Source organism: Terrapene carolina, unplaced genomic scaffold (genome assembly GCF_002925995.2).
Source record: "Terrapene carolina triunguis isolate 2854851 unplaced genomic scaffold, T_m_triunguis-2.0 Scaffold67, whole genome shotgun sequence".
Taxonomy (NCBI): Eukaryota; Metazoa; Chordata; order Testudines; family Emydidae; genus Terrapene; species Terrapene triunguis.
This window is the reverse complement of record NW_020664418.1, coordinates 9,040,424-9,065,344: the sequence shown is the minus strand read 5'-3', so window position 1 is coordinate 9,065,344 and position 24,921 is coordinate 9,040,424. Positions and strand designations below refer to the sequence as shown.

General features: G+C 57.4%; 1 protein-coding gene across 1 annotated transcript in view; it reads left to right on the top strand.

The window, feature by feature from the left end:
- Positions 1-3,086: 3,086 nt before the first annotated feature.
- Positions 3,087-24,921, top strand: part of PARP6 (poly(ADP-ribose) polymerase family member 6) — a 41,089-nt gene continuing 19,254 nt past the window's right edge. The window contains exons 1-14 of the mRNA XM_026648540.1: positions 3,087-3,122; positions 8,262-8,339; positions 9,320-9,414; positions 12,753-12,813; positions 13,657-13,747; positions 15,263-15,329; positions 17,080-17,229; positions 18,086-18,236; positions 19,537-19,590; positions 20,595-20,690; positions 22,174-22,266; positions 22,650-22,775; positions 23,532-23,597; positions 24,182-24,249. Coding sequence (XP_026504325.1) covers positions 3,120-3,122; positions 8,262-8,339; positions 9,320-9,414; positions 12,753-12,813; positions 13,657-13,747; positions 15,263-15,329; positions 17,080-17,229; positions 18,086-18,236; positions 19,537-19,590; positions 20,595-20,690; positions 22,174-22,266; positions 22,650-22,775; positions 23,532-23,597; positions 24,182-24,249 — 1,199 coding nt within the window. The 5' untranslated portion in view covers positions 3,087-3,119. The remainder of the gene's footprint in view (positions 3,123-8,261; positions 8,340-9,319; positions 9,415-12,752; positions 12,814-13,656; positions 13,748-15,262; positions 15,330-17,079; positions 17,230-18,085; positions 18,237-19,536; positions 19,591-20,594; positions 20,691-22,173; positions 22,267-22,649; positions 22,776-23,531; positions 23,598-24,181; positions 24,250-24,921) is intronic.

Below are 24,921 nucleotides of genomic sequence, written 5' to 3'. Positions count from 1 at the left end.
GGTGGCGGTTTAAGGAGCTTTAAGGTTTCTCCCCCCACCCATCTGGCCTGGAGGCTGCTGACAGGGTTCTGATTGCCAGCGAGGCAGGTGAGGGGCAGGGGTAGAGGGGTGAAGTGGCAGCAGCCTTGGACCCAAGAGTGGTATGGAGCCTAGTGTGTTTGGGTCTGGGTGAGCTGCAAGGGTCTGGCCACTAGGGGGACACATGGCGCTGCACTCCACTAATGCAGGATAAGCCATGGGAGCTGTCCCCAGGGGTGATGCCGTGGGCCTTCAGGGTGCAGCGGCTATGAAGGGAGCCCTCTGGTGGGTGCGGTTATGTTGGGTGCTTGGGTGACTGGTGGGTGCGGGCGTGTCTGTTGGATGACTGCTGGGTGTGGGTGAGTTGGATGGTTGGTTGACTGGTGGGTGCGGTTATTTTGGGGGTAGGGTAACTGACAGATGTGGGAGTGATGATTGGTGGGGCAGCTGGCGGGTGCAGGCATATCGCGTGGTTGGGTGACTGGTGGGTGTGGGCGAGACAGGTGGTTGGGTGACTGGTGGGTGCGGTTATGTTGGGTGGTTGGGTGACTGGCGGGTGCAGGTGAATGGGTGACTGGCAGGTGTGGTTATGTTGGGGGTAGGGTAACTGACAGATGTGGGAGTGTCGGTGGGGCAGCTGGCGTATGTGGGCATGTCGGGTGTTTGGGTGACTGACGGGTGTGGGCGAGTCGAGTGGTTGGGTGACTGGCAGTTGTGGGTGAGTCGGGTGGTTGGGTGACTGGCGGACATGTTGGGCAGTAGGGTGATAGGTGGGTGTGGGCATGTTGGGGTAGGTGGCTTGCCTGCCTGTTGCTTGGGCATTCTTTGCCATGGAAGGAATATTGGTCCTTGGCCAGATTCCCGGTTGGGGCTTCTCCTCCGCCCTGCACTGGCCCTGCAGTTTCAGCTGGCTGAGGGATTCCAAACTGCTATGTGCAATTGCTGTGTGCCATTAAACAGCTGGCATGCTCCGCCCCAGAGGTGGCTGCATTTCAGCAGAGGGGGCTGGGATTGTTTCCCAATATTACCATATTGTCAGGACTATTACTGCAGCACTGGGGCTGGAATACCCCAGCCCTGTAGAATTGCTGCGGCTGGGTGCTCCTGCACTCTGCTAAACTGGGTAATCTCCATAGTCCAGGTGCAGGGGCCCCTGCCTGTGGGGAGGAGTGACTGCATGTGCCCCCTGCTGGTTGGGCTGGGTGTTACAAGGGAGAGCAGGAGGAGGCTAATGCTGCCTGCTCAGTCACGGTCTAACGCATGGTGGGTTCGAACACCCTTTTCCAGCCTCTCACTCAGTAGTCAGGCCAACCCTTCCCTCCAGGCCTGTGGAACCAACTCGGGCCATCTACACACAGCCAGCCTCTCGCTCAGGTGTTCTTACCCTGGCCTCACCACCCAACATTGGCTCTCCAGAGAGTGTCCCAGGGCTGTGGGGTTGGCTGGGTTTGGCTCCCCGCTCTGGACCTTGCAGCCTGCTGTGCGGGGTCATGGGGCTGCTCAGGTTTGGCCCGGCCACCCCTCTGTCTTGATGGCGGGGGGGCCATCTGGGCCAAGTGTGAGGGAGTGCCACTGCCACCCGTGCGCCAGGTTGCAACACCGCCCACGGCTGAGCCAAACCTTAGCGGTGCTGTGGCCTTGGAGCTCGCAACCCCCAGAGTGGGGAGCCGAGCTCTGCCAGCCTCACGGGCTGGGCCAGGAGGGAGCGGCTGGTGTCATGTTCCCCTGTATGTACCGGCCCTTTGGTGTTCCCCCTGCCCTGCAGCTGGGTGACACCCCATCTTCCATATCCGCTGTCCCGGGCACCCTGATGTTCCCTCCACTGCACAGCCAGGCTCCTCCCCCACTGCACCCCAGCTCTTCAGCCCCCCAACTCCTCCCAGCCCCCCACTTTACCCCCAGAACCTAAACTGCCCCCAACCCAGGGGCCATGTGTGGGAGGTTCTGCTTTTTGGGTAACTATCAGCTTGCCAACCCTCTGCCCCCAGATCCTTCCCCCAGTCCCTCACTGTATCCCTATATCCCTCTGCCCCCCAGTTCCTTCCCCAGCACTCCCAGAACCATTAATTCCTTCCTGACTGCACCCCTCAATCTCTCCACTCCACTCCCAGGCCCTCAAATCCCCCCATCCCTTATCCTCTGCCCTCCATGAGCTGGGGGGTTGTTTGTTTTGGGGTGTCTTGACTTGCCCCTCCCCCCAGTTGCAGATGTGTGGGGTGGTCCCCAGCTGTTCATATCTGGCTGGAGCATCTGGAATCTTTGCTCCGAGACCCCTTGGATGGACCTCTGAGGGTGCATCGGGTCTGGGGGCATCTCAGGGGGTCTCTGGGGTGTGACAGGCCAGCCAGGTTTGCAGATAGGTCCTGAGCCCCAAAAGGCTGAGAATCGCTTCCCTAGCTGCTGTCACACCCTCGTGTGGGCTGGCCAGTGGAGGGCCCCTGACTCCCACCACCTGGGCCGTGCCATGTGTCACACTCACTCCATGGGGGCGAGGAGGGTTAAATACTTCAGAGGAAAGTTTCCTCTGCCTCTGCTGCCTGGCTGCCCAGGGGACCAGCCCAGCGCCCTGCAAGAGGCTGTGCGCTTGTCCTGCTGCACCCGCTTTGCCCTGTGTATGTTCCCCGGGCACAGCAGGGTGGCATGGGCCCATGTTCCTGCCATGTGAAAGCGAGCCTTCTCTTCCTCAGTAATGGGAGTGAGGCAGGATTCCTTCCTGGCCTGCGACGCAGGAGGGTGAGGGCAGGATCCCGGGCACGAGGGGTGCCAGCGGCGCTGCCCGGGGGCCGAGGCACCTGTGCCACATCCCTGGACTTGCCTCTTTGTCTGCAATCCCTGTGTTTGCCGTGCAGGGCCAGCAGTGTTTGGAGCAGCACCCGAGCCCCAGCTGCACAGTGCTGACGTAACCATGATGCTGGCTGCCTTTTAGAGGCCAGGGACTCGGTTGCCTGGAAACAGCAGAAGATACTCTCCAGCCTGGATCTCAGCCCTGACGTCAAGGCCTGACGCTGCCTGGATGCCTGGCTCGCTCTTTCCAGGCCGCCTGGTGTCATGGAGGGGAGAGGCCTAGCCTGACAGAGGAGTGCCCGGGAACCACGAAGCAAATGGTGAGCAGGGCGTGGCAGAGGGACGGGCAGGCAAGCGGGAGCCCCAGCCCAGCGCAGCGACGGCCACCGGGCTGCTGCTGTGGGGGAAAGCCCAGGGGTGCGGGCGTTGGAAAGCAGCATGGAGGGAAACAAGGGGTGAATGTGGGGAGGGGTCAACCCAAGGCTCATGGCGCTCTGGCTCCCCCAGCCTCCCAGCGCGAAGAGATGGTGCTGAGGTGGGGGGGCACAGTCAGGGGTGTTGTGGACAAGTGAGGCTGTCGGGGCTCAGAGCACAAGATCAGGGGTTCCCAGAGAGCAGCTGGCTTGGCAAAGGACATCAGGCCAGGGCTGTGTGCCAGCCACACAGATGGGCATGGCTTGCCATTTGGGGTGTGGCTTCTTTGTACTTTCTTCTCTCTGTCTCTTTCTATCTATCTCGTTCCTCCCTCCCGGCCTCTTCCATACTGTCTTTTCTTGCCTATCTCTTTATCTTTCTGACTGTTTTCCATCTTTCTTGTTTTCGTTGCTCAGTGGCCAAAGAGGGTCCATCTCACTCCTCCCTTGCCGCCTGTTTTCTGTCCCTCACTCTGTTTTCCTTTCCCCTTTTTATCCTTCCTTCCTTTCTCCTAACCTGACTGTTATCTCTGAGGCATTGGGAATCTGGCCCTTGGAATTTCTCCCTGGAGAAACTGGGCTTAGACCTGGCTCCTAACCACAGGGCCTCTAGCAGCCACCATGGGAAGAAGAGTACCCCAATGCAGGGAGGGAATGGTGGGCTTGCAAATGTCCCAGAGCACTTGGATGGGGGCTCCTGGCTCTGAAGATATGAAGGGCCCGATTCTGCTCTGCAGTACTCCCAAGCCTGTTTTCCCCCTCTCTAAATACAATTGGTCTGTTCTATGTTTGTACGGCACCTAGCATCAAGCTTCATGCCTAGGGCTCTAGGGGCTTCGGTAAATAATAATAAAATAATTGGCACGGCTTTTTTCTGCTTCCCTGGTCCATCACTGTATTGTTAATTAAGAACTCTAATAATTAGTAACACATTTCTATTAAGTAGCATCTAAAGATGCCAGTTGAGAGCAGGGCCCCATTGTGCTTGGCACTGTAAGCACAGAGAGTAAGAGGTGGTCCCAAACCCGGAGCGTGTACAATCTCAGTCAACAGGATAGACACAAGGTGTCATTGCTGTATGTACTTGAGAGGGAAAACAATGCAGCCATTTCTTTAAAGGAGACCCGCACAAGCAGTGTGGCTTGTGTCATTTTTGATTCCTATGTGGTGCATCCACATGGCCCCAAAGTTCATTTTATTCTTTTACACTTTTTTGCTGCTTGGTTTTGCTATTTTCAAAGCTCAGGTCTGGTCTCTCCTGTTTGTCCATCTATGGATGACAAAGAGTAAGTAGGTCCAGTGAAAGATATCACCTCACCAACCTTGTCTCTCATATCGCTTAACAAAGGAAGGTTAAAAGGTGGCTTGATTACAGCCTATATGGGGAACAAATATTTAATAGTGGGCTCTTTGGTCTAGCAGAGGAAGGTCTAACACGATCCAATGGCTGGAAGTTGAGGTGAGACACATTCAGACTAGCAATAAAGGGTAAATTTGTAACAGTGAGGGGAATTAACCACTGGGACAGTTTACCAAGGGACATGGTGGATTCTAGGAATTATTTTGGGGCAGTTCTCTGGCCTGTGCTATACAGGAGGTCAGACTAGCTGATCACAGTGGTCCATTCTGGGCTTGGAATCTGTGACTGGCAGGTGACATTACAGACACCTGGCAACATTTTCAAATGCACCTAGGTGACTTAGGAGCCTAAGTTCCATTGATTTGAATGGGGTGTAGGCTTCCAGGTGACACAGATGCTTTAAAAATGTTGCCCCTGCCCCCCGATTAATGGAGAAGAGAGGTTAATTTAATGCCAATATTTTGCTGAGCACTCGCTGGTGGTGTGCGGAGAGCTGGCTGGTCCCACAATGCTGGTTCCTCCTTGCTATTTCCAGCAGATAAATTGCATCAAAAGAAGCTAAAAATACATTGAATGCTTCCCTAATATCATTCTTCCATGTTAGTGAACGTTGTAGCTGCCAGGGGCCTGGGAGCTGGGCTGGGCTATGGGGAGTGTTTGGGTGACAGTCTCATGAGGGATGATGAGGGATGAGTACAGTGAAAGAACTAGAATAGAGCAGTATTAGCATGTGGCCCACGGTGGGAAAACTGGAGAGAACCCCTGGTTTCAAATTCTGGGTCTTTTGTTAACTTTCAATTCACTCAAACACCTGACAAACTGGTGGGAGAAAAGCTCTTTTGTTAAAGGTCCAGCAGCCCCATCTAGCTAAGGACTGAGTGAGTTCCCAGTCCCCATCTCTGGCTCCCCAGAGAAGGACCTCCTGCCCTATAGGGGAAATACGGCAGGCCATTCCTGAGACCCTCATATAAAAACAAGCTGCACTCTCTCTCCCCTTATGGAAAACAAGCCACAATCTGGCCTCCTGTAGCCACTGGGAAGGGTCAGGAAAGGGCAGAGGCCCCTCAGTAGCTGATCTGGTCTGGACACGTGTGTGGAGGGGAAGCGCTATCACCGGTTGGCCAGTGGGACCAGGTCAGAGCTGTGCCCTGGCTCACTGCCTGGGGAGGATGGCCCAGTGGGTAGGGCACCGGAGGGGACCTCAGCAGACCTGCAGTCAGTTTCCCGTTCAGCCACAAGTGACACTGGGCAAGCATCTTCCTCTCCCCAAGCCTGGGGTTTGCTAGAAGCTGGGGATGTACAGTTGGAAGTGACAGAGGAGGAGAAAGACCTGGGTGTATTGGTTGATCACAGGATGACTGTGAGCTGTCAATGTGATGCAGCCGTGAAAAAGGCTAATGCAGTTCTAGGACGCATCAGGCGAGGTATTTCCAGTAGACACAGGGAGGTGTTAGTATCATTATACAAGGCACTGGTGAGACCTCATCTGGAATACTGTGTGCAATGCTCATCTCCCAGGCTTAGGGAAGATGAATTCAAACTGGAACAGATGCAGAGAAGGGCTCCTAGGATGTTGTGAGGAATGGAAAACTTACCTTACGGGAGGAGACTCGAAGAGCTTGGCTTGTTTAGCCTGACCAAACGAAAGCTGAGGGGAGATAGGATTGCTCCCTATAAATACATCAGAGGATAAATACCAGGGAGGGAGAGGAGTTATTTAAGTTAAATGCCAATGCTGACACAAGAACAAATGGCTATAAACTGGCCAGCAACAATGTGACGGTGCTGCCCGTGGGAGCCAGCTGAGGTCTCAATTAGGATGAACTGCAAACAAAACGGGGCAGACAAACCCCAAATGCTGGTGGATATTCCGGTACTTAGTTTACCAACCCAGCACAGAACAGCTTTTATAGTACCTCACTGGTTACTCAGAAGTCCAAACAATGCAGTTCCCTTAAAGTACCCAGCCTCAGGCCTCCATCCAGACACACGTATCAAACATATAATGATGATTACTGAAAATCTTATCTCATCATATAAAAGAATAGTTTCTTCCAATCCCAAAGGATCAGCCACATAGCCAGGTTCAATTATAACTTAGATCTTACCCAAAATACACGCTATAGTCAATTTTTATTAACTAAACTAAAATTTATTAAAAAAGAAAAGAGAGTGAGTGTTGGTTAAAAGATCAATATACATACAGACTTGAATTCAATTCTTGAGGTTCAGATACATAGCAGAGATGAGCTTGTAGTTGCCAAAAGTCCTTTTAGAAATAGTCCAGAGGTTATAGTCCAATGTCCATATTCAGGGTGGCTCCAGTCAATGACTGGGGATCTCAATCCTTGTGGCTTAAGGTTTCCCCCTCTTGAAACCCAAAGCAGATCTGAGATGAAGTAGGATCGTGTCCCAAAGTTCTTATACATTTCCAGCAGCCTTTTGGCCTGAGAAAACAATAGGCTTAACTCTCCGTCTCCCAAACATCCTGGCAATTAGCACAGGGTAATTTATCCATTAAACAATTCAGATACAGGTTACCACAACCTTCAAAGAGACACATAGACAATAATACTATTTCACTCAAGTATCTTCCTAAATGTTAATATTCCTTTTTTGATCTTTGAATCAAAGCTATAGCAATAGACAAGACTTGTTTGCTTATATCACAAGACCTGAGCAAACATCTACCCTTCTACCTCTAACAATGCAGACTTGCATTTCATTTACATATCTTCCTAACCAGTCTCTAAAGTTTGGCCATGGGTCAGGTCAGTCTGTGAGTTAATTAACTCTTTCTGGCCCTGTCATCTTTCAATGAGATATTATATTACACTCATAATGTCACAAACAAGTTTAGGCTTGAAATTAGACAAAGGTTTCTAACCCTCAGAGGAGTGAAGTTCTGGAACAGCCTGCCAAGGGAAGCAGTGGGGGCAAAAAACCTAACTGGCTTCAAGGCTGAACTTGATAAGTTTATGGAGACATGGGGCAGCCTACAATAGCATATGGCCCATTGGTGACTGCTAGCAGCAGATATCCCCAATGGCTGGTGATGGGACACTAGATGGGCAGGGCTCTGAGTTACTACAGTCTGGCTAGGGGTCTTGACCACATGCTCAGGCTTCAATTGATAACCATGTTTGGGGTCAGGAAGGAATTTCTCCCTAGGTCAGATTGGCCAAGACCCACGAGGTTTTTTTTTTTTTGCCTTCCTCTGAAGCATGGGTCACTTGCAGGTTTATACTAGTGTAAATGGTGGAGTCTCTTTAACTTGGAGTCTTTATACCATGATTTGAGGACTTCAGTAACTCAGCTAGAGGTTAGGGGTCTGTCACAGGAGTAGGTGGGTGAGATGCTGTGGCCTGTGATGTGCAGGAGGTCAGACTAGATGATCATTCTTGATGGTCCCTTTTGACCTTAAAGTCTGTCAGTCTATAAACTGTAACCTGGGGTACTAGCCCCTCCTCCAACGGGCTGATGCGAGACCCCACGAATGGCTCTGAGGTGCTCAGATGTTCCGGAGATGAAGGCCATGCCAGTACATAGACAGAGCCCACTTCGGTCCCCTCTGCCCTGGCCTGGCAAACTGACCCTTCTGCTCTGAGCTGGGTGCGAGCGAGATGGCCATGGACCCAAGGCTCCGGCTGTGGCTTGTAAACACTAACAACAGCCTCTTCTCACAGGACATCAAAGGCCAGTACTGGACTGACGATGATTCGGATGGAGACAATGAGTCGGAGGAATTCCTCTATGGAGTCCAGGTAAGAAGCTGGGTGACCCGCCGGCTGCCCCTGGGGGCCATGGTGCAGTGCTGAAACCAGCGTGGCAGAGTTCGAGGACCTCTGCTGTGTGCCAGGGCAGCATATCCAGTGGGATTGGCACGGGAAATTCGGTGGGGAGTGATGGGAGTGATGTGACCCGTCGGTCCCCTGTGCCCCGGGGAGCCATGCTCACACACTGCTGGGACCCTGGACTCAAGCTCTCAGCTGGTGCAAACCTATCCAGCTCCACGGACTGACAGCAGCGCCCCAGGGCCACTGGCTCCCAGAGCCGCTGAGCGTCTGGCCCTTGGCTAGAACTGGCAGTGTCCAGGAGGCCGTGTTGTGCCTGTGCCTTTCCCTGTCCTGGGGAGACCTTGGTGGACAGCTTGGTTGGGAGCACAGCACCCGCCTTTCTGCAAGGGGCCACGGGCGTGGAGCCTTTTAGTTCAGCGTTTTCCAGGTTCCTGCCAATGGCCCTCCCTGCAGACTGGCAGTGCCCTGGCACCCCTCCACTGGGCGGCAGAGCCCTGGGGGCATGCTGGGGGGTGCTACTGACAGTTCTTCAATAGCACCCCAGTGCGTCCTGCTGGGATCTGGTCATAGGTGACTGGGGCGTGAGAACTGCCTCTGCCTTCTCCCCAGGAGAGCGCGCTGGGGTGGCCTCTCCCACTCGTTCTGACTGCAGCGGACGTCAGTGTCTGGAGCTGTGACAGTCTCACTGCACGGCTGGGAGGCAGGTGTGGCGATGCCCCTCAGTCCTCCTCCACAGCCCCCGCTGCCAGGAAATCCTGGGCCTCTGCCAGCTCACCTCAAGCCTGAGCTAAACCCTGGCCCCTGCTCCCCTCCCCCCAGCTCTGCCAGTGCACCTTAGTCCCAACCTGCAGCCCCCACTGCTATCTGCCTAGCTGGGGCCCAGCACACTCATGCTGGCTGTAGCCCGTCTGAACTCCCTCCCGTCCCGCTCCGGCGGTGTGTTGCAGGGGACCTGCGCAGCGGATCTGTACCGACACCCGCAGCTGGATGCCGACATTGAGTCGGTGAAGGAGATCTACAGCGAGAACTCTGTGTCCGTCAGGTGCGTAGGGCGGACGGGACTCAGCCCCAGGCAGCAGCTTCCTCCTGGCTGCCCCATGGGGGCTGCACTGACTGAGCCACTCTCCTCTCTGCACTGGTGAGCGGAGATCACAGCTTGTCCATAGAGGGCAGCACGTTCCCTGCATCTCCTTGCTGGGATGCCAGGATGGGGACTACCCAGAGTCCCTGCCTATGCCTCAGAGATGGGGAGAGGATCTACACTGAGACAAGAATCTGAGCTGCCAGGATGGGAAGGTGCAGAAAACCCACCTAAAACGCTGATTGGTGCTGGGATCTGCACCCCAAGCTTATATAGGAGCTTGTCGCAAAGGGCTGAGATGGTGCCAGCTTTGCTGTGAACCATGTTCCCTTGGTGAGGGTATGAATGGCCCAATTAGAAGTAGAGACAGGTCCAGGCTGCATTTGGATGGGGGGTTGGTCTGGACCCCTCTCTAGTCAGAGGGAAAAGAGTCATAGCCATGAACAGTCTTCAGATATGTTGAAGGTTATAAAGAGGAGGGTGATCAGTTGTTCTTCGTGTCCGCTCAAGGTAGGACAAGACGAAATGGGCTTAATCTGCATCGAGATTTAGGTTAGATATTAGGAAGAACTTTCTAAGGGTAGTTAAGCTCTGGAGCTTTGTAAGACCAGGCCAGACAAACCCATCAGGGATGGTTGAGATTTCCTTGGTCCTGCCTCAGGGCTGGAGCTAGGCTGTGGCTCGCCAGGCTGCTGCACCCCAGAGACTCAGGTCCCTCTCCCATTTCCCCCTTGCTCTGAGGAGGGGAGTACTTGACTACAGGCCTTGCCATGGAGCAGCTCGCTCCCCCTCCCTGTGCTCCTCTGACTGCTAAGTGGGGTTGGGGAGCCAGGGCCATGCCCACCCCTTGCCCCGGCTGCCAGCTCTAATCACAGCCCTAGGCTGAGGGGAGCCGTTGGCAGTGCCACAGAGCAGGACTCGGGGCAGTTCTCCTTGCCCTGGACTCATTTGTGCTCTCAGCTCCTCCACTGCCCTGCACGTCAGCCAAGCTGCCCGGTGTGGAGGGCGAAAGCCTCACCTTGCATGTGGCCCAGGCACGTGGACAGTTCTGCTGGGCATGGGGGGGAGGGGAAGAGGGCTGCCTGGTGCCTCCCTGCCCAAGCTGCAAGCCCCTGCTGAACTGAATTTCACTCCCAGGGCGGTGATGCCCAGAGCCATCTGCCTGAATCCTGTCCCTGGCTGTGCAGTGGGGCTGAATCAGCCAGCACCCTCTGGAGCCATGGGCCTGCGTGGGCAGGAGCTGGCCCTGAGATCACAGCATAGCCCCCTCCCTGAGAGGGGCAGGCACCTGCGGGGAGATGGGAAAGCCACTGAGTGCCAGCCGAGCGGGGCCCCACCACTCGCCTCCTGCTTAAATACAGGGAAAGATGCAGGGGTTCTTGCTCCCCCACTCTGTGAGCAGCAGGAGCCGGGAAGGCTGGAAAAGGGGAGGAGGGTGGGACCAGCCTGAGGAGGCATCATGGCGGCCTGGGGGGAGCCTGCTGTTCTTCCCTTGGTGAAGCAGAACAGCAGTTAGGCCGGCGGGGCCATTTGCCCAGGGAGAGCCCCAAACGCTTCTCAAATGCGTCTAACCCAGGGGCCAGGCGCTAAGAGCCGAGTGGGCGGATCCATCAGGACTGTGTGGCTGGGCCGGAGGCCCCCGATTCTGCGAGATTTCCTTCCAGACCTAGCTAGAGTATACGGGGCGTCTCCCCTGCGGGGGGAGGTTGGGGAGGCGATGAAAGCAGCGTCCCCTGGGGAACGGCCGTTACAAAGAGCCAGTCCCATCTCTGCCTAGAACCTTCTAGCACCTTTCGCTGGCCTAAGTGCCGTGCAGCGCAGTGGGGGCCCATCTCTGTGCTGGGGTGTTGGGGAGGCAGGCGTTACGCCTGACCCAGGCTGGGGAGTCCAGCCAAGTGTGACCGATGTGCTGGGGAGCTGAGCGAAGGCAGAGGCCCAGGAGTGCCAACTGCCATCGATCCCTTCGGACTCACTCCCCCACCCCCGGGGATTGGCCAGATGGCTTTGGGGAGCACGGCGCACCAGGCCCAGATTGCATGAAGCCCCTTTCCGGGGCAGTAAGGAAGGGAGATGCTTTGGTCCCCCTGCATGCATGACCAAGGCCAGGCAAGCTCTGGCCCTGTGACTGTCCCTAGCCCCGTGTCTGAGACCTGGAAACCTCCAAGGGGTATGGGTCCTTTAGGAACAGGCATCTCTTCTGGATCGGGATGTCACGAGGAGGGTCAGGCTTGAGCCAGGAGGTTTGGGGACCAGCACAGATCTGAGTTTGGGGTGCTTGGGTGGGGGCTGTGATTTGGCCCAATATAGAGACTGGAGGTGGGCCTGAACTGAGACCCCTGGGCTTTTGGGTGTGGCTGTGGAGTTTGCACCCTGCCTCCATCTCTAATAGAGACGGGGGCTTGTGCAGTTTGGATCCGGATCTACGAGCTTTGGGGTGGGAGAGAGGGGGGGTCGGACCCAGCGTTCCAGTTCTCCTCCATCCCGAGTGAACGTGTTTGCTGCTGGTGGGAGAGGTTGAGGCTCTTGGTTCCCATATCAGTCCACCCTGGAGGCGACTGGCGAGCCCCTGGCCCAGGAACATGCCCCTGCCCATGGGAGCTGTCTGGAGCAGGGGCTGCCTTTTCCTGACTTGTCTGTAACGCAGGATGGCTCTGATCCCTGAGTGGGGCCCCTAGGTCCTACTGCCATGCAAATACCACCAGCAATCCAGGATGGGATTGTGTCCCATGGGAGCATGGCCAGGATCAGCCAACGGGGGCCTGGCCACCTGTGCCCCAGACAGTTGTGGGGGGCTGTGGGCCAGCAGGCACTCGATGGAGGTGAGTAACTGGTTGCTTGCAGCAGGGCTGAGTGGAAGGGCTTTGTGATCATTATTAATTATTGGGAGCACCTATTGGCCCAGGCCTGGCAGAGAGCCCTGGGGTGCTAGGAGCTGTACGGAGAGAACCAATGGACAGACCCTTCCCCAAAGAGCTATGACTTGTGATTTCCTGCTGCATGGGCCAGGCTGGGTCTCGGCGTGGAGTGCAGATGTTTGCTGCTCATCTCAGTGAGAGAGGGGGCTGTGGGGTGTGCCATGGGGGAGCTGCAGCATGTGCTGTGGGAGGCTGTGGTGTGTTTTTGGTACGCCTGTGAACATCCACACTTGTACAGCTGGTTTATAAATCCCCTGCCAGGAGAGGTGGGCTTTCGATGCTCCCGGGCGCCGGCTGGTGGATCTGCCCCAAGGAAACGCTGATCCCAATGGAGCTGAGCGTGTGGCTCTGGCCCAGCCCCTAATCCTGCCTGTCTCTTTGCAGAGAATATGGGACCATTGACGACGTGGACATCGACCTCCACGTCAATATCAGCTTCCTGGATGTAAGTGGCACTGGGGTTCTCAGCGGGTGGTTACATGTGCTCCCGGGCCTCGTTCCCAGCGGCTGAACGGTCCCATGCATGACCCTTCTGCGTGGGTAGGAGCTGGCGGTCACACCCGCTGCCACCGGATGGACAGCTCCCTCTCAGGTTCCAGTACGGTCTCACATTCCCCTGTGGCCGCAGAGATCTGATAAAGCTCTACCCAGCCTTGTACAAACACACCCACTGGTCGGAATGAAAATGCCCCATCTCCAGAGGATTTGTGTTTGCAAAGAGCTTGGGAAATACAAACACGCTCCGTGTTAGATCGTTAGAGTTCCTGGGCTGAATCCAACTGTCCCTACTCAGCGTTTGCTCCCGCCTTACTTGGTAGGCGTAGACGTCTGTTCCCTGTGGAGAATCGGCTCAGGGTCACCGCGCAGGCAGAGGTGGATAATGGGCAGTTAGTGGCAGGTTTTGTGAGTTACCCGGAGGTTTGGGGGCGTGCAGAAGTGGGATCCCAGAGGTGGGGGTCGGGATGCTTTGAGATCTGACATAGCTCAGTGCAGAAGGGCTGTTGGGGAGCACTCAGCCATAGCAGCAGGGAGACGCGGTAGCTCTCCTGCCAGAGAGGCCAAACCATCGCCCTGGAGCATTGACAGGAACAATTGCAGGCCTGTGGCAATGGCCATCAGCACTGTGGCCAGATACCGGGCGCTCTCTGATGCTGCTGCTGGGTGATCGTGCCGATGGGCTAAGGGCACTCAGCCCTTCCCAGGATCAGGCCCTTCTTTGGCTGCCCTCCAGTAAGGAGCGAGAGCCCTCAGGTCTCTCTGCCCTTCCCCAGCTCTGCTCTCTCTGCAGGAGGAGGTGTCGACAGCCTGGAAGGTCCTACGGACCGAACCCATTGTCCTGAGGCTGCGGTTCTCCCTCTCTCAGTACCTGGATGGACCCGGTGAGTGCCAGCCTACGCTGGGGGGACAGAGAGAGTGACAGCAGGGCAGCACCGCACCTTGGCCTCACAATTCATCCTCTGCCCAAGATTCTGTCCCCTGCCCTGCCCACAAGCCGAGGGCTAGCTAGGGAAGAGGGTGATTGGTCGGATGCCCTGCTCTGTAGGGAAAAGCATGGAGAATGCTGAGTCAGACTGGCTCAGGGAAAGGGGGCCTTGAGTCATACGCTGAATAGTCATGGCAACATGAACAGCCACCAGTAGCCTGTCCAGCATCCCGGCCAAGCAAGTGGGTACCCTGGAGGCAGTGTGGGCTAGTGGCTAGAGCACTGGACTGAGCCTTGGGAGACCTGGGCTCTATTCCGAGCTTTGGCCTGCTGGGTGACCTTGGGCAGGTCATGGCCTCGCTCTGTGCCTCAGTTTCCCCATTTTGTAAAACAGGGATAATGAGTCTGCCCTCCGTTGTAATGTGCTTTGCGATTGACTGAGGAAAGATGCTCTGTAAGAGCTCAGTATTATTATCACTACACTGCAGAATCCACTGGGAATAATTAACCACGTGATCCGTGGGCCGCAATTATCCCTGGCACAATTCTGCAGGCTCCAGGGGCAGCTTGGTCCATCTGTCCATCTGTGGTGGGGGTGGCCTATGCAAACCTCCCTGGACTATGGAGTTCCCAGTGGCTATTGAGACTCTGTGGAGAGGCACCTGGACCCATTGCATGGGTATCGGCTCAACCCCCTGGTTTGCAATGACCATCCAGGGCTTCAAGGCTTCCCCGTTTCCAGGCTGTCCAAGGGGATGATGGGAAACAGCCCCCCATGAGACCTGCCAGCCCTTCTCCCTGGCCTAAGAGTCGCAGGGGTTGGGTTCCTTAGGGGTGGGGGTGTCTGTGCTTCCACTCCTCCCAGTCCACTGGAAATTGTGCAGAGCTTCTGAGGCGTCGTGGGGGTTCCCGACCTGGAAATCACCCTTGTGTGGAGCAGCCAGTGGGAAGCCGTATCCTCCGGGATGACAGGTTGGCCAGGGTCAGAGCCTTTGTGGAGGGAATCCATTCAATCTGCCTAAACTTGGGCAGTGTTTTGGCTTTCCCCTCCCTATTTGCGGCACCACAGAGTGCGATCTGGCCCAGTTAACACTCAGCTACCAAGGTGTGTGGACTCCAGGAGCTCTGTAGCTCAGCGCTCAGAGTGTTTGAAATCAAGGAGCGGGATGCCTTAGCCAGTCCCTTGGCTGGGAGACCACTCGGGAAGAGCTATGTGCTGCTGGTGATTCAGTGGGCAGCATTCTGTTCCCTGAGTCAGCCCCTGGCCAGTTGCCCGCAGAGGTCTGGGGGCCTATTTGTGTTTATGGCCCGTTCTGCAAGTGCCCTACGTGGCTCGGTGTGGGTGTGCATGGTCAAGCAGTTGCCATGCTCTGCCCAGCAGGCTGGGCGAAGGCATTCCCGTCTGTGGGTAAAGTGCCCTGGGAGGAGGGGAGCTTGGTATTGATGTTGGCTGACTCTGATCTCTCTGCAGAGCCATCGATCGAGGTTTTCCAGCCATCTAATAAGGAGGGGTTTGGCTTGGGTCTTCAGCTGAAAAAGTAAGGCCAGTGAACTTGTCACCAGGACATGCAGTCGGGGCGTCTTCCCCTAGGCCAGTGCGAGGCTGGGGCCAAAAGGGCTAACGCGAACTTGGGCTGTATAAACAGGGGAGCCACGAGTAGGAGCAGAGAGGTTACTTTGCCTCTGTATCTGGCACTGGTGTGAGTGCTGCTGGATTCTGGGCCCACAGCTCAAGAAGGATGGTGATACACTGGAGAGGGGTCAGAGAAGAGCCATGAAAAGGATTAAAGGATTAGAAAATAGTAACAGATTCCAGGAGCTCCATCTATTTAGCTTAACAAAGAGAATGTTAAAGGGGGACTTGATGACAGGCTATAAGGACCTACATGGGAACAAATACTGGCTAAAGGCCCTTACAGTCGAACAGAGAAAGGTGTAACAAGATCCAATGGCTGGAAGTTGAAGCCAGACAGATGCAGCCTGGAAATAAGATGTTCTTTTCTAACAGTGAGGGGAATGAACTATTGAAACAATTTACCCAGGATTCTCCATCCCTGGTGATTTGTAAACCGAGACTGGCTGTTTGTCTACCAGCCCTGCTCTGGTTCACGTAGGGGTAATTCAGGGATCCCTTGGCCCGGGTTGTAAGGGAGACCACCATGCAAGATGGTCACAATGGTCCCTTCTGGCTTTAGGATGCAGGACTCTGTGAGTGCCTGTTAGTGCAGAAGGGGCAGCAGGTTGTATTTATGTTTATTGGTCTGTATTTCTCACAGGCCTTTTTAATGCCATGAGGAGCCTTAGCCAGGGCTGAAATGCCATGGCATCTGGACTCCTGGGCTCCCATCTCTCAATGACTCCCTGAGGCCAGAATATCCCATGGGAGACAGACATGAGCACAAAGCCCAGGGCACTAGGGTTCCTTTGGATTGCCGAGGGGTTTGCTGGGCGGGAGCCATGGTGCCCTGAGTGACGGATGGCACAGGGGATTGGCAAAGGGTTGTGGTGCCATGCACCTCTGGTCAAATCCAGCCCATGCCGAGTGGAGACTGTCATAGAATATCAGGGTTATAAGGGACCTCAGGAGATCATCTAGTCCAACCCCCTGCTCAAAGCAGGACCAATCCCCAGACAGATTTTTGCCCCAGATCCCGAAATGGCCCCCTCAAGGATTGAACTCACAACCCTGGGTTTAGCAGGCCAATGCTCAAACCACTGAGCTATCCCTCCCCCCTGTCACCATGGAGAGCCATGCGAAATGAGCTGGTGAGCTGCAGTCACTGCTTAGGCCACATGGCCGATGACACTGACTGGCGCCTTGCTGGAGGAATGGGCGAGTGAGGACATAGGCACCGAACTGTCCACTTAGGCTGCGATCCTGCCTGTTCCCGCTGCCCCGGTTCTCCCTGCTACGCCTGTGCTTTGGCCCCTCTTTCTCACAGCCTGCCAAAGCACCTGGCCTGGAGTGATCTCTGCTGCTGGGGCCTTAGACCGCCCCAGGCAGAAGCTGCCAGCTGGGCTGCTCCATGTCACACAGAGGGCCTGGGTCTCCCCTGCCTCCCCCCGTGACAGACCCCTATCCTGAGCTGGGAGGTGGTGGCGCAGGGGAGACCCTGGCCCTTTGGGTTTCGTGATGATCCAATGGGAATTAGACGAGGCCCCTGATCCCCATCAGACCTGACGCCTAGTCACGTTTCAGGTCTGGCGTTTGTGCCCTTCCCTATGGTCTGAGCGCCAGCTGGCTGGCCCCATCCAGCCTCTGAAGTCACCTCTGACTCTTCCCCCCAGGATCCTGGGAATGTTCACGTCCCAGCAATGGAAACACCTCAGCAATGATTTCCTGAAGACCCAGCAGGAGAAGCGGCACAGCTGGTTCAAGTCAAGTGGCACCATCAAGAAATTCCGAGCAGGCCTCAGCATCTTCTCTCCCATCCCCAAGTAAGGCTCCCGCAGATGCCCTGGGACTGTCTCCAGCCCAGCTCCCTCCCCGAGCATGTGTCTCTCTGAACTGTGGTCCCAGGGTCGTCCCCCATCCCGTCGGTTCCCACTCTGCGTTTACCCTGTCAGTGTGCATGTGGTGGGATTCATCGCCCCCCCATGCTGCCTGGTCCTCTCCCATGCCCACATGCTGCCAGGGGAGATTTCATTTGCTGCCTCGTCAGCCCAGGAGCCTCCATGAGCACCGTGCAGGACTGGAGTCACTGCCATGCTCTGTGCTGCAGTTTGCCCACCTGTGCCGGGGTGCTGACTGGGGTGGGGCTGGCGCTGTGTCGGTGCTGTCCCTGATGGTGTCAGGTCTGCCTCTGCTGTGGGGTTCGGGATTTCCTGTGCCAAGCAGGCTGTGCCAGGGCGCTAAAGGCCAGTGAACTGTGAACAAAGCTCAGCCATCCCCTCCTTATTGCTTGGGGGGTGGGTAGAGCTCACCAGTGGCTCCCCAGACCCCGCAGCCAGTGAGTCTTGCAAGAGGGGGAGGCACATGCTGCCTTGGCGGCACTCCCAGCTCCTCTTGGCCCAGGAGCAAGTGACTGGCACTGGGAGCCTCCACAGGGGTGCTGGGGGCACTGATCACCAGGCCCTGGGGCTGGGATCCTTCTTGCTGCTCTCCCCCGCCCCCCCAAGCCAGCACTTTGTGACCCCTGAGCTGTGCTGCTAGCTCTACCTCGCCAGACTGGCACAGGCCTCCAGATGCCGTGCTGCTCTCCCCTTGCCCATACTGCTTTATCCCCCCGCCACCTTCTCCCTGTGTGCTGGCTCTGGCCCCCTGGCGGGCTCATGGCTCCCTCTGTCTCCCCAGGTCTCCCAGCTTCCCCATCATCCAGGACTCCATGCTGAAGGGCAAACTGGGGGTGCCAGAGCTCCGCGTCAATCGCCTTATGAACCGTTCCATCTCCTGCACCATGAAGAACCCCAAGGTGGAGGTGTTCGGCTACCCCCCCAGCACCCAGGCAGGTGTCGCCCCATTCAACATCCTGGTGGGTTTCCTCTGCATCCCCCTGCCTTGGCTCTGGGTGTGTTTTGCTCACACTGACCCTGGAGTGTGCTCCCCATGCTAATGCTCATGCAGGTTTGCCTCCCCCTCTTCCCCACTTCAGCATCTGGGGGATTCCCCTGGGCACAGGCCAGCTCCCCTGCGCGGTCGCCAGGCAGCCTGTTGAAACGAGACCTGTGCAGAATACACTGTGTGTGGCAACAGAGCTCCTGGCCCTGTTGCGAAGCAGCTGGGCAGCTCCAGCAGATCCTGGTGCCAACAGGGATAACGCCAACCTGGTTTGGCCTGGCACCTACACCGCCGGGGGCGTACCACCCATTCCTCCAGCTCTTGTGCTGTGATAGCAGGTGTTATTGCTTGTCAGCACCCCGCTGTTTGGGAGCTGTGAGTCCTCCCTTCTCGCCAGCGGAGCAGCCAGGCCCTGAGTCAGTGTCCTAATGCACCCTCTTCCTGGGGCATGTCTTCACTGGGAACTCAGCAGCAATGATACGATGGGCCCCTCAGCCGAAGCTGCCTCCTGGAGCGTGGCCGTTCTTCCCCCAAGACACAGGCGCTGGCTTTTCTTTCCCCCCGGGGGATGCTCCACCCTCGCTTCACCCCAGGCCCTGCCCCCACTCCACCTCTCTCCACCCTCGCCCCACTTCTTCCTGCCCCACTCCATCCTTTCCCTTGAGGCCCCCGCTGCTTCCTGCTCTCTGCCCTCCCCCAAGTGCCTCCACCAGCTGCTGAACAGCTGATTGGAGGCCCCACCAAACAGCCAATTGGCACCATTGCCAATCAGCTGTGGCCGATGGGTGCTGACCACCCGCTATTTTTTTTCCTGGATGCTTCAGCTCCAGAGCACCCAGAGAGTTAGCGCCTATGTGCCAGGACCTCCTCTGGCTTAGCTCCCTAGTTCTCTTTGCTTGAGAGCCGTTCTCTCCTCCCTTCTGCCGAGGGTGGCGCGAAGCAGGGGCAGTTAGCAGAAGAGCTCTGCCCCAGGACAGGGTCTCAGTGCGCCCTGGCACAGTGCCTGCCGAGCCACCCCAGGTGGATGTCACCCTTTGGAAGGGTGCGGTAAGGTACTGGGGTAGATGAGGGGCAGAGCCCAACATCTTCAGCCATCTGGCACAAGGTCCCACGCAGCAAAGGGGAAGGCGAGCGCAGAGCCCTCTGGGCTGCTCCCCGCTCTGCCAGCCCACGCTGAGGGGCATGGTGGCCTGTGGGCCAGGAATGGAGGATAACGCGGCTGGGTCTGGTTTGTGTGCCCTCTGCAGGTCGGCGGCCATTGCAAGAACATCCCCACACTGGAGTACGGATTTCTTGTCCAGGTAAACCATGGTCGCTAACCGGTGGCCCCTGAGAATGCCTCGCCTGCCCTCTCCTCCTGCTCGCCCCCCTCCAGCCTGGCCCTTTTCACAGGCGGCTGTTGCCCGCTGGGAGAGGCCCAGGTGTCCCGGGCCCTAGAGACAGGGCCTTCTTGTTCTCGACTCTTGTCTTGGCTAGGAGCGGGGTCAAGCTTAGCTACCAGGAGCCAGCTGGGCCGGCCTCAGTTCATTGCCTTTCCCTCGTGTGGATGCAGGGTAACGCCTTGAACTCCATTTCTCTGCTTGACCTTAACTCGGCCGAGCTCCCAGGCGAGACCAGGTCTCAAAGGTCCCGCCTCTGAACCCCTAACGCTCCCCCCAGGTCTGTGGGTTGCAGGGCAGCTTTCTACCCTGCCGTGGGCTGGCAGCATGGGGACTTTGTTCCTCAGAGCTGAGCCAGCAGGGCTGAGCATTTCCAGGCTGACCGTTTGAGGCCTGGGGCAGGGCGCACTGGTCAGCATTCTTCCATCCAGTGCTGGCTGCCGGGAACCCTCCACCTGAGCCATGGTTCCCACATTAACACAGGTATCTGGCCTGACATGCAGCCTCCAGGGAGCGAGCTGGCCATGTGTTCAGCCCTGCTCCATGTGGTACACACCTCCAGGGAGCCGTGATGTGACCCTGTCTAAACAGGGCCAGCTCTGCTGTCTTGCGCCCACCCACACCTGTTCTGATCCTGCCCTTTGAGTTTAGAGGTGGCCTGGTCCTAGCTCAGACAGAGACTCATCCTGGGGAAAGCTCCATGGGAGGTGGTGAATTCTGCCCAGCCAGGTGCCCAGGTCAGCAGGCAGGACAGGACAGAGAAAGCTCAGTGCTAATAAAGGGCCCAGACCTGCCGTTTGCCCCGGGATGGGAAGTGTTGCCTGGCGTGGAGTATGCTCATCCTGTGGCTCGGTGTGGAGGGGGTGGCTTATGCTGGGGTGTGTGGCCCGGAGATGGTCCTGGCTCACTGCGGCCTGGCTGTGCAGATAATGAAGTATGCGGAGCAGCGGATCCCCACCCTGAACGAGTACTGCGTAGTGTGCGACGAGCAGCACGTCTTCCAGAACGGATCCATGCTCAAGGTACAGAGACCTCCAGGCCAGCCTCCCCAGGAGCGCCTTCGTGGTGGGGCTGGTCACCGGGAGGGGCCATGGGGGCAGGTGGAGGCAGGCCAAGTGCTGGTGTCCTTTGGATCGGCTGGCACTGGGAGCGCTCCTCGTTGCCCCTTTGTGCTGCTGGAGTCAGCAAAGGGTGGAGCCCAGGCAGCTGGGGGGGTTTATTAACCTGCCCCAGTAAAGGATGGAAACTGGTAACTTGGAGGTGGGGTAATAAGGCAAGCGAAGAGAAGTGCAGTGATTGGTGGAAGGGGATGTGGGAGGAGCCAGGGCCCTTTAAATTGTGCCCAGTGCCACCCCCCTCGCCGCCTCGCAGGGAGTGGGTGCAGAGGGAGGTTTGCCATGGTTCAGAGTGGCTGTATCTGGCGGCAGCCCTCTGGCAGTGCTGTCTTCCCTCGTCCCATGGGCTGCTATGTGCCAGGGGCACAGCCAGCGATGGGGGGAGGTGGGGTGATCCCAGTCTATGATCACAGGGGTGCTACCAGGAGCCAGCTGGGCTGGCCTTATTGGCCTCCCCTGCCCAGCCCAACTGCCCCCTGGGAAACCCCCCAGTCAGAGAGAGACTGTCCCCACATGCTGGGATCCTAGAGGGTAAGTTCAGCATTGCTCCCTGCCCAGCATCCCGCACCCACAGGCCCCTCTTCACCAATAGCCAGGCCTATGGCGGGGAGTGGGCTTCCCTCCCCCCCACAGCGCAGCAGCTGCATTGTGGTGGTGATGTGTGTGCAGGGGAGCGGAGCGGTACCTGTTCTGCTGCTGCCCCCTGCTGGCTGACTCATAACTAGCATGGGAGCATTAATCACACACCACTTGGCCCCGCCCAGCTGAAGAGAAGGCAACATCCTTAGGTCTGAATCTTGGGGTGCTGAGCACCCCCACCTCAGGCTGAACTCGAAGGAGCTGGTGGTTGCCCTGTATCTCTTCAAATCTGGCCCAAAGAACCTCAGACTGAGGACTTAGCAACCGAGCACCCAAAGTTAGAGGGCATTCTTGAGAACGCTGGCCTCACTGTACCCAGCCTCAGTTTCCCCACCTGTCATAAGGGGATGGCGCCTCCCGGGGAGTATGAGCGCTAATGAGGGAACGTGTGCTGAAGCGCCTTGGATGGCTGGTGCTGGAGCAAGGAGATGGCCTGTTGTTGTGACATGTAGCTGTAGCTGCTTCTGTGTCCAGGAGCCTCGGAGCCATGCGGGAGCTGCATTGCTGGCTTTGACAGAAACGAAAAATATTCCCAGAATGCACCAGGGTCTCTATGGGAACAGGTTCCAGGGGGCAAATGCTGCAGTGTCAGCCCATCTGAGTTGCTAGCATGCCTGGGAGCTGGGGCAGGCTTGCTCCCTGCGGTACCCACTTCTGGCCAATGGTGAATGACTCCAGTGCTGGGGTCAGTGTGGGAGGCTGGGGCATGGGGCTCTCTCTGACCCCCAGTGTCGCTCTCGTCTCCCTGCAGCCGGCTGTGTGCACGCGGGAGCTGTGCGTCTTCTCCTTCTATACCCTGGGGGTGATGTCTGGCGCGGCGGAGGAGGTGGCCACGGGAGCAGAGGTACCAGCACCGAGCGGAGGACATCAGCAGGGGCACAGGCAGAGAGTTGTGGGGCGGGGAACTCTGCGCCCAGGGGAGAGCTGTTAGGGAAGGAGCAGAGTGATGGTGCCGCAGCAATGCCATGGCAGGTGAGAGTCCCTTGGAGCACCTGCTCCCCTGACAGCCCCAGCCCGGAGAGGTGCTGAGCTGATCATCTTGCCCCGACTCGGACAGACCGGATACCTCCTCGCCCCTGATCAGGGCCCTGCTTCCTGGCAGCTGCTGGCTCCGGCAGCCCAGAGCTCCAGGGCTGTATCTCACGTCAGGGCCTGATCTCGTGCTAGGGGCAGTGGTGCTTCCTTCCCGCCCTCCTCCTCCTCTCAGTCACGCTCTCCCCGGCCCAGGTGGTGGACCTGCTTGTGGCCATGTGCCGGGCTGCCCTGGAGTCCCCGCGCAAGAGCATCATCTTCGAGCCGTATCCCTCCGTGGTGGACCCCAGCGATCCCAAAACACTTGCCTTTAACCCCAAGGTAAGCGCCTCATCCCACTGCTGCGAGCAGGGCCCTGGGCCGCTCCTGAGACCATGGCGGCGAGCTCCAGCTGGGGGCGGGACTCCCGCTTGGGAGGGTCACTGAGCTGGGGTGTGGCAGCCTGTCCCTTCTCGCTACAGACCCAGCTGCTGCCGCCTGAGGCAGGGGAGATGCCGATCGCTCTCCTGGGGCTGGGCTGGCTCGGCAGGACCTCGTGTTGCTGTCAATCAAGAAGGCAGTGGTGATCCCAGGCCATTTAAACCCAGACATTTCCGGGTGTGACTACGCTCCAGGGGGAGGAGACGCTACCTGAGCTGGGAGACAGACGTCCTCCTCCTGCCCATTGGGTCCAGGGAGTGGGGCGACTCTGCTCAGGTGCAGGAGTTGGACAGAGGGATGAAGGAATTGCCAGAGCAGATCTGAACAGAGCCCAGGCTCCTGTCTCTGACAGCCACCAGCATCAGTGCTACCAGCCTGCTGTGGCCCAAAGCCAGACTCCTGAGCACCCCTGTGTGAATGGGCGGGGATGGCGTCTGATCCGCCTCCCACTCACCCTGTGGCTGCAGTGCAGTTCCGATTTGCATTGACGCAATGGGGCGGTGAGGCCAGGGGTTCCCTCAACAGGACTGCAGGCTCCCCGGGGAGCTCTGACCCCCGGCATCATGCTGGTGGGGGGGATGGGCAGGAAGGACAGGCCAGGTATGTGCCTGTGTGCGCTGTGCCTGACAGCTGTCTCTTTCCCTTCCCACGCCACAGAAGAAGAACTATGAGCGTCTGCAGAAGGCCCTGGACAGCGTGATGTCAATCCGGGAAATGACCCAGGTACGGTAGCTGGTGCTGCCATCGCTGGGTCTGGCCTCAGAGCAGACCCAAAATCCAGGCCCCTCTCTGATTCTCTCAGCCCATCCTGCCCCTCCACCCTCACCCAACGGGTTGGCTGCTTGTGTCCCATTGCTGCAGAGGAGGTGACATTCTTGACGTTCATTATTACTCATAGGCCCACTGCATTAGAGGTCCCAACCGAGATCCAGGCCCCAGTGTGCTAGGCGCTGCACAGCCCCAGAGGAAGAGCCAGGCTCTTTCCTGAAGAGCTAACAGAGACATGACATCTCCAAGGTCAGGGCCAGGGCTGGGAGTACAGCCTGCTTCTCCTGAGCCCCAGGCCAGAGTCCCAGCCCCTAGTGAGCCAGCGTCCTAGCCACAGGGCACCACTGGTGAGCCAGGTTCGCTTTCCTTTGTCACCCTCCTCTCCCTGTGGAAGGACGCAGGCTGCAGATGCTGGTGACGGAAACCCCAGTGCCCTTGGCGCTCCGACTCAGTTATGTGACTTTCTGACCGAGATGCGCTCCGTGGTGCCCCGTGTCCTGTGCCAGGCCCCAACGTTAGCGCTGCCCTGTTCTTTTCAGGGCTCGTATCTGGAAATCAAGAAGCAGATGGACAAGCTGGACCCTCTGGCACACCCTCTCCTGCAATGGTAAGTGCTCCATGTCCTGCTGGGCTGTGGGAGGGTCAGGGCAGAGGTGGGCAAGGGTCTCAGGATAGATGAGATGCCAGGGGGTAAAAGCACCGGCTCACTGAGGGGATCCAGTTACACTCTCCCCGGGATGAGCAATCTGGGAACAGTGAGGGTTTGAGCTTCCCAGGCAGCACAGAGGCACAGTCCCCAGGGCACGGAGTGTCAGACCCTATGGTTATTAATGTGCAGAAGCATGACCATCTCTCTGGGCCAATATCAGATGTACTGCCCAGCCTCTGGTTCCCCCGTGCCACCATGAGTGGCTAAAAGCTGTGCTGCTTCTCATACAAACAGCCTCTGCTTGGCCCACTAGGGCAGCATGGGTCCCACGGGGGGTGGATGGGCTGGAATTTTGTCATCCTCTCTGGCCCATTGCCAGACACAAAGGCACCAATCCTAAAGGGCTGGAGGAGCCGTGATATCTGCGGATTGGGTGCTGGTTTGAATTGCTTGTGAGCCTTGAAAGGCAACAGTTGAGAGGAAACACTTGTTCTCCCTGAGATCATGTGGCGCGGCTGGTTTGTTTTTCTTTTTTTCTGAAGCTTTCAGGACATCACACTGGATGGGCGGGGTCTGACCTGCCAGGGCAGGGGGCGGGACACCACGCTGGATGGGCTGGGGTCTGACCTG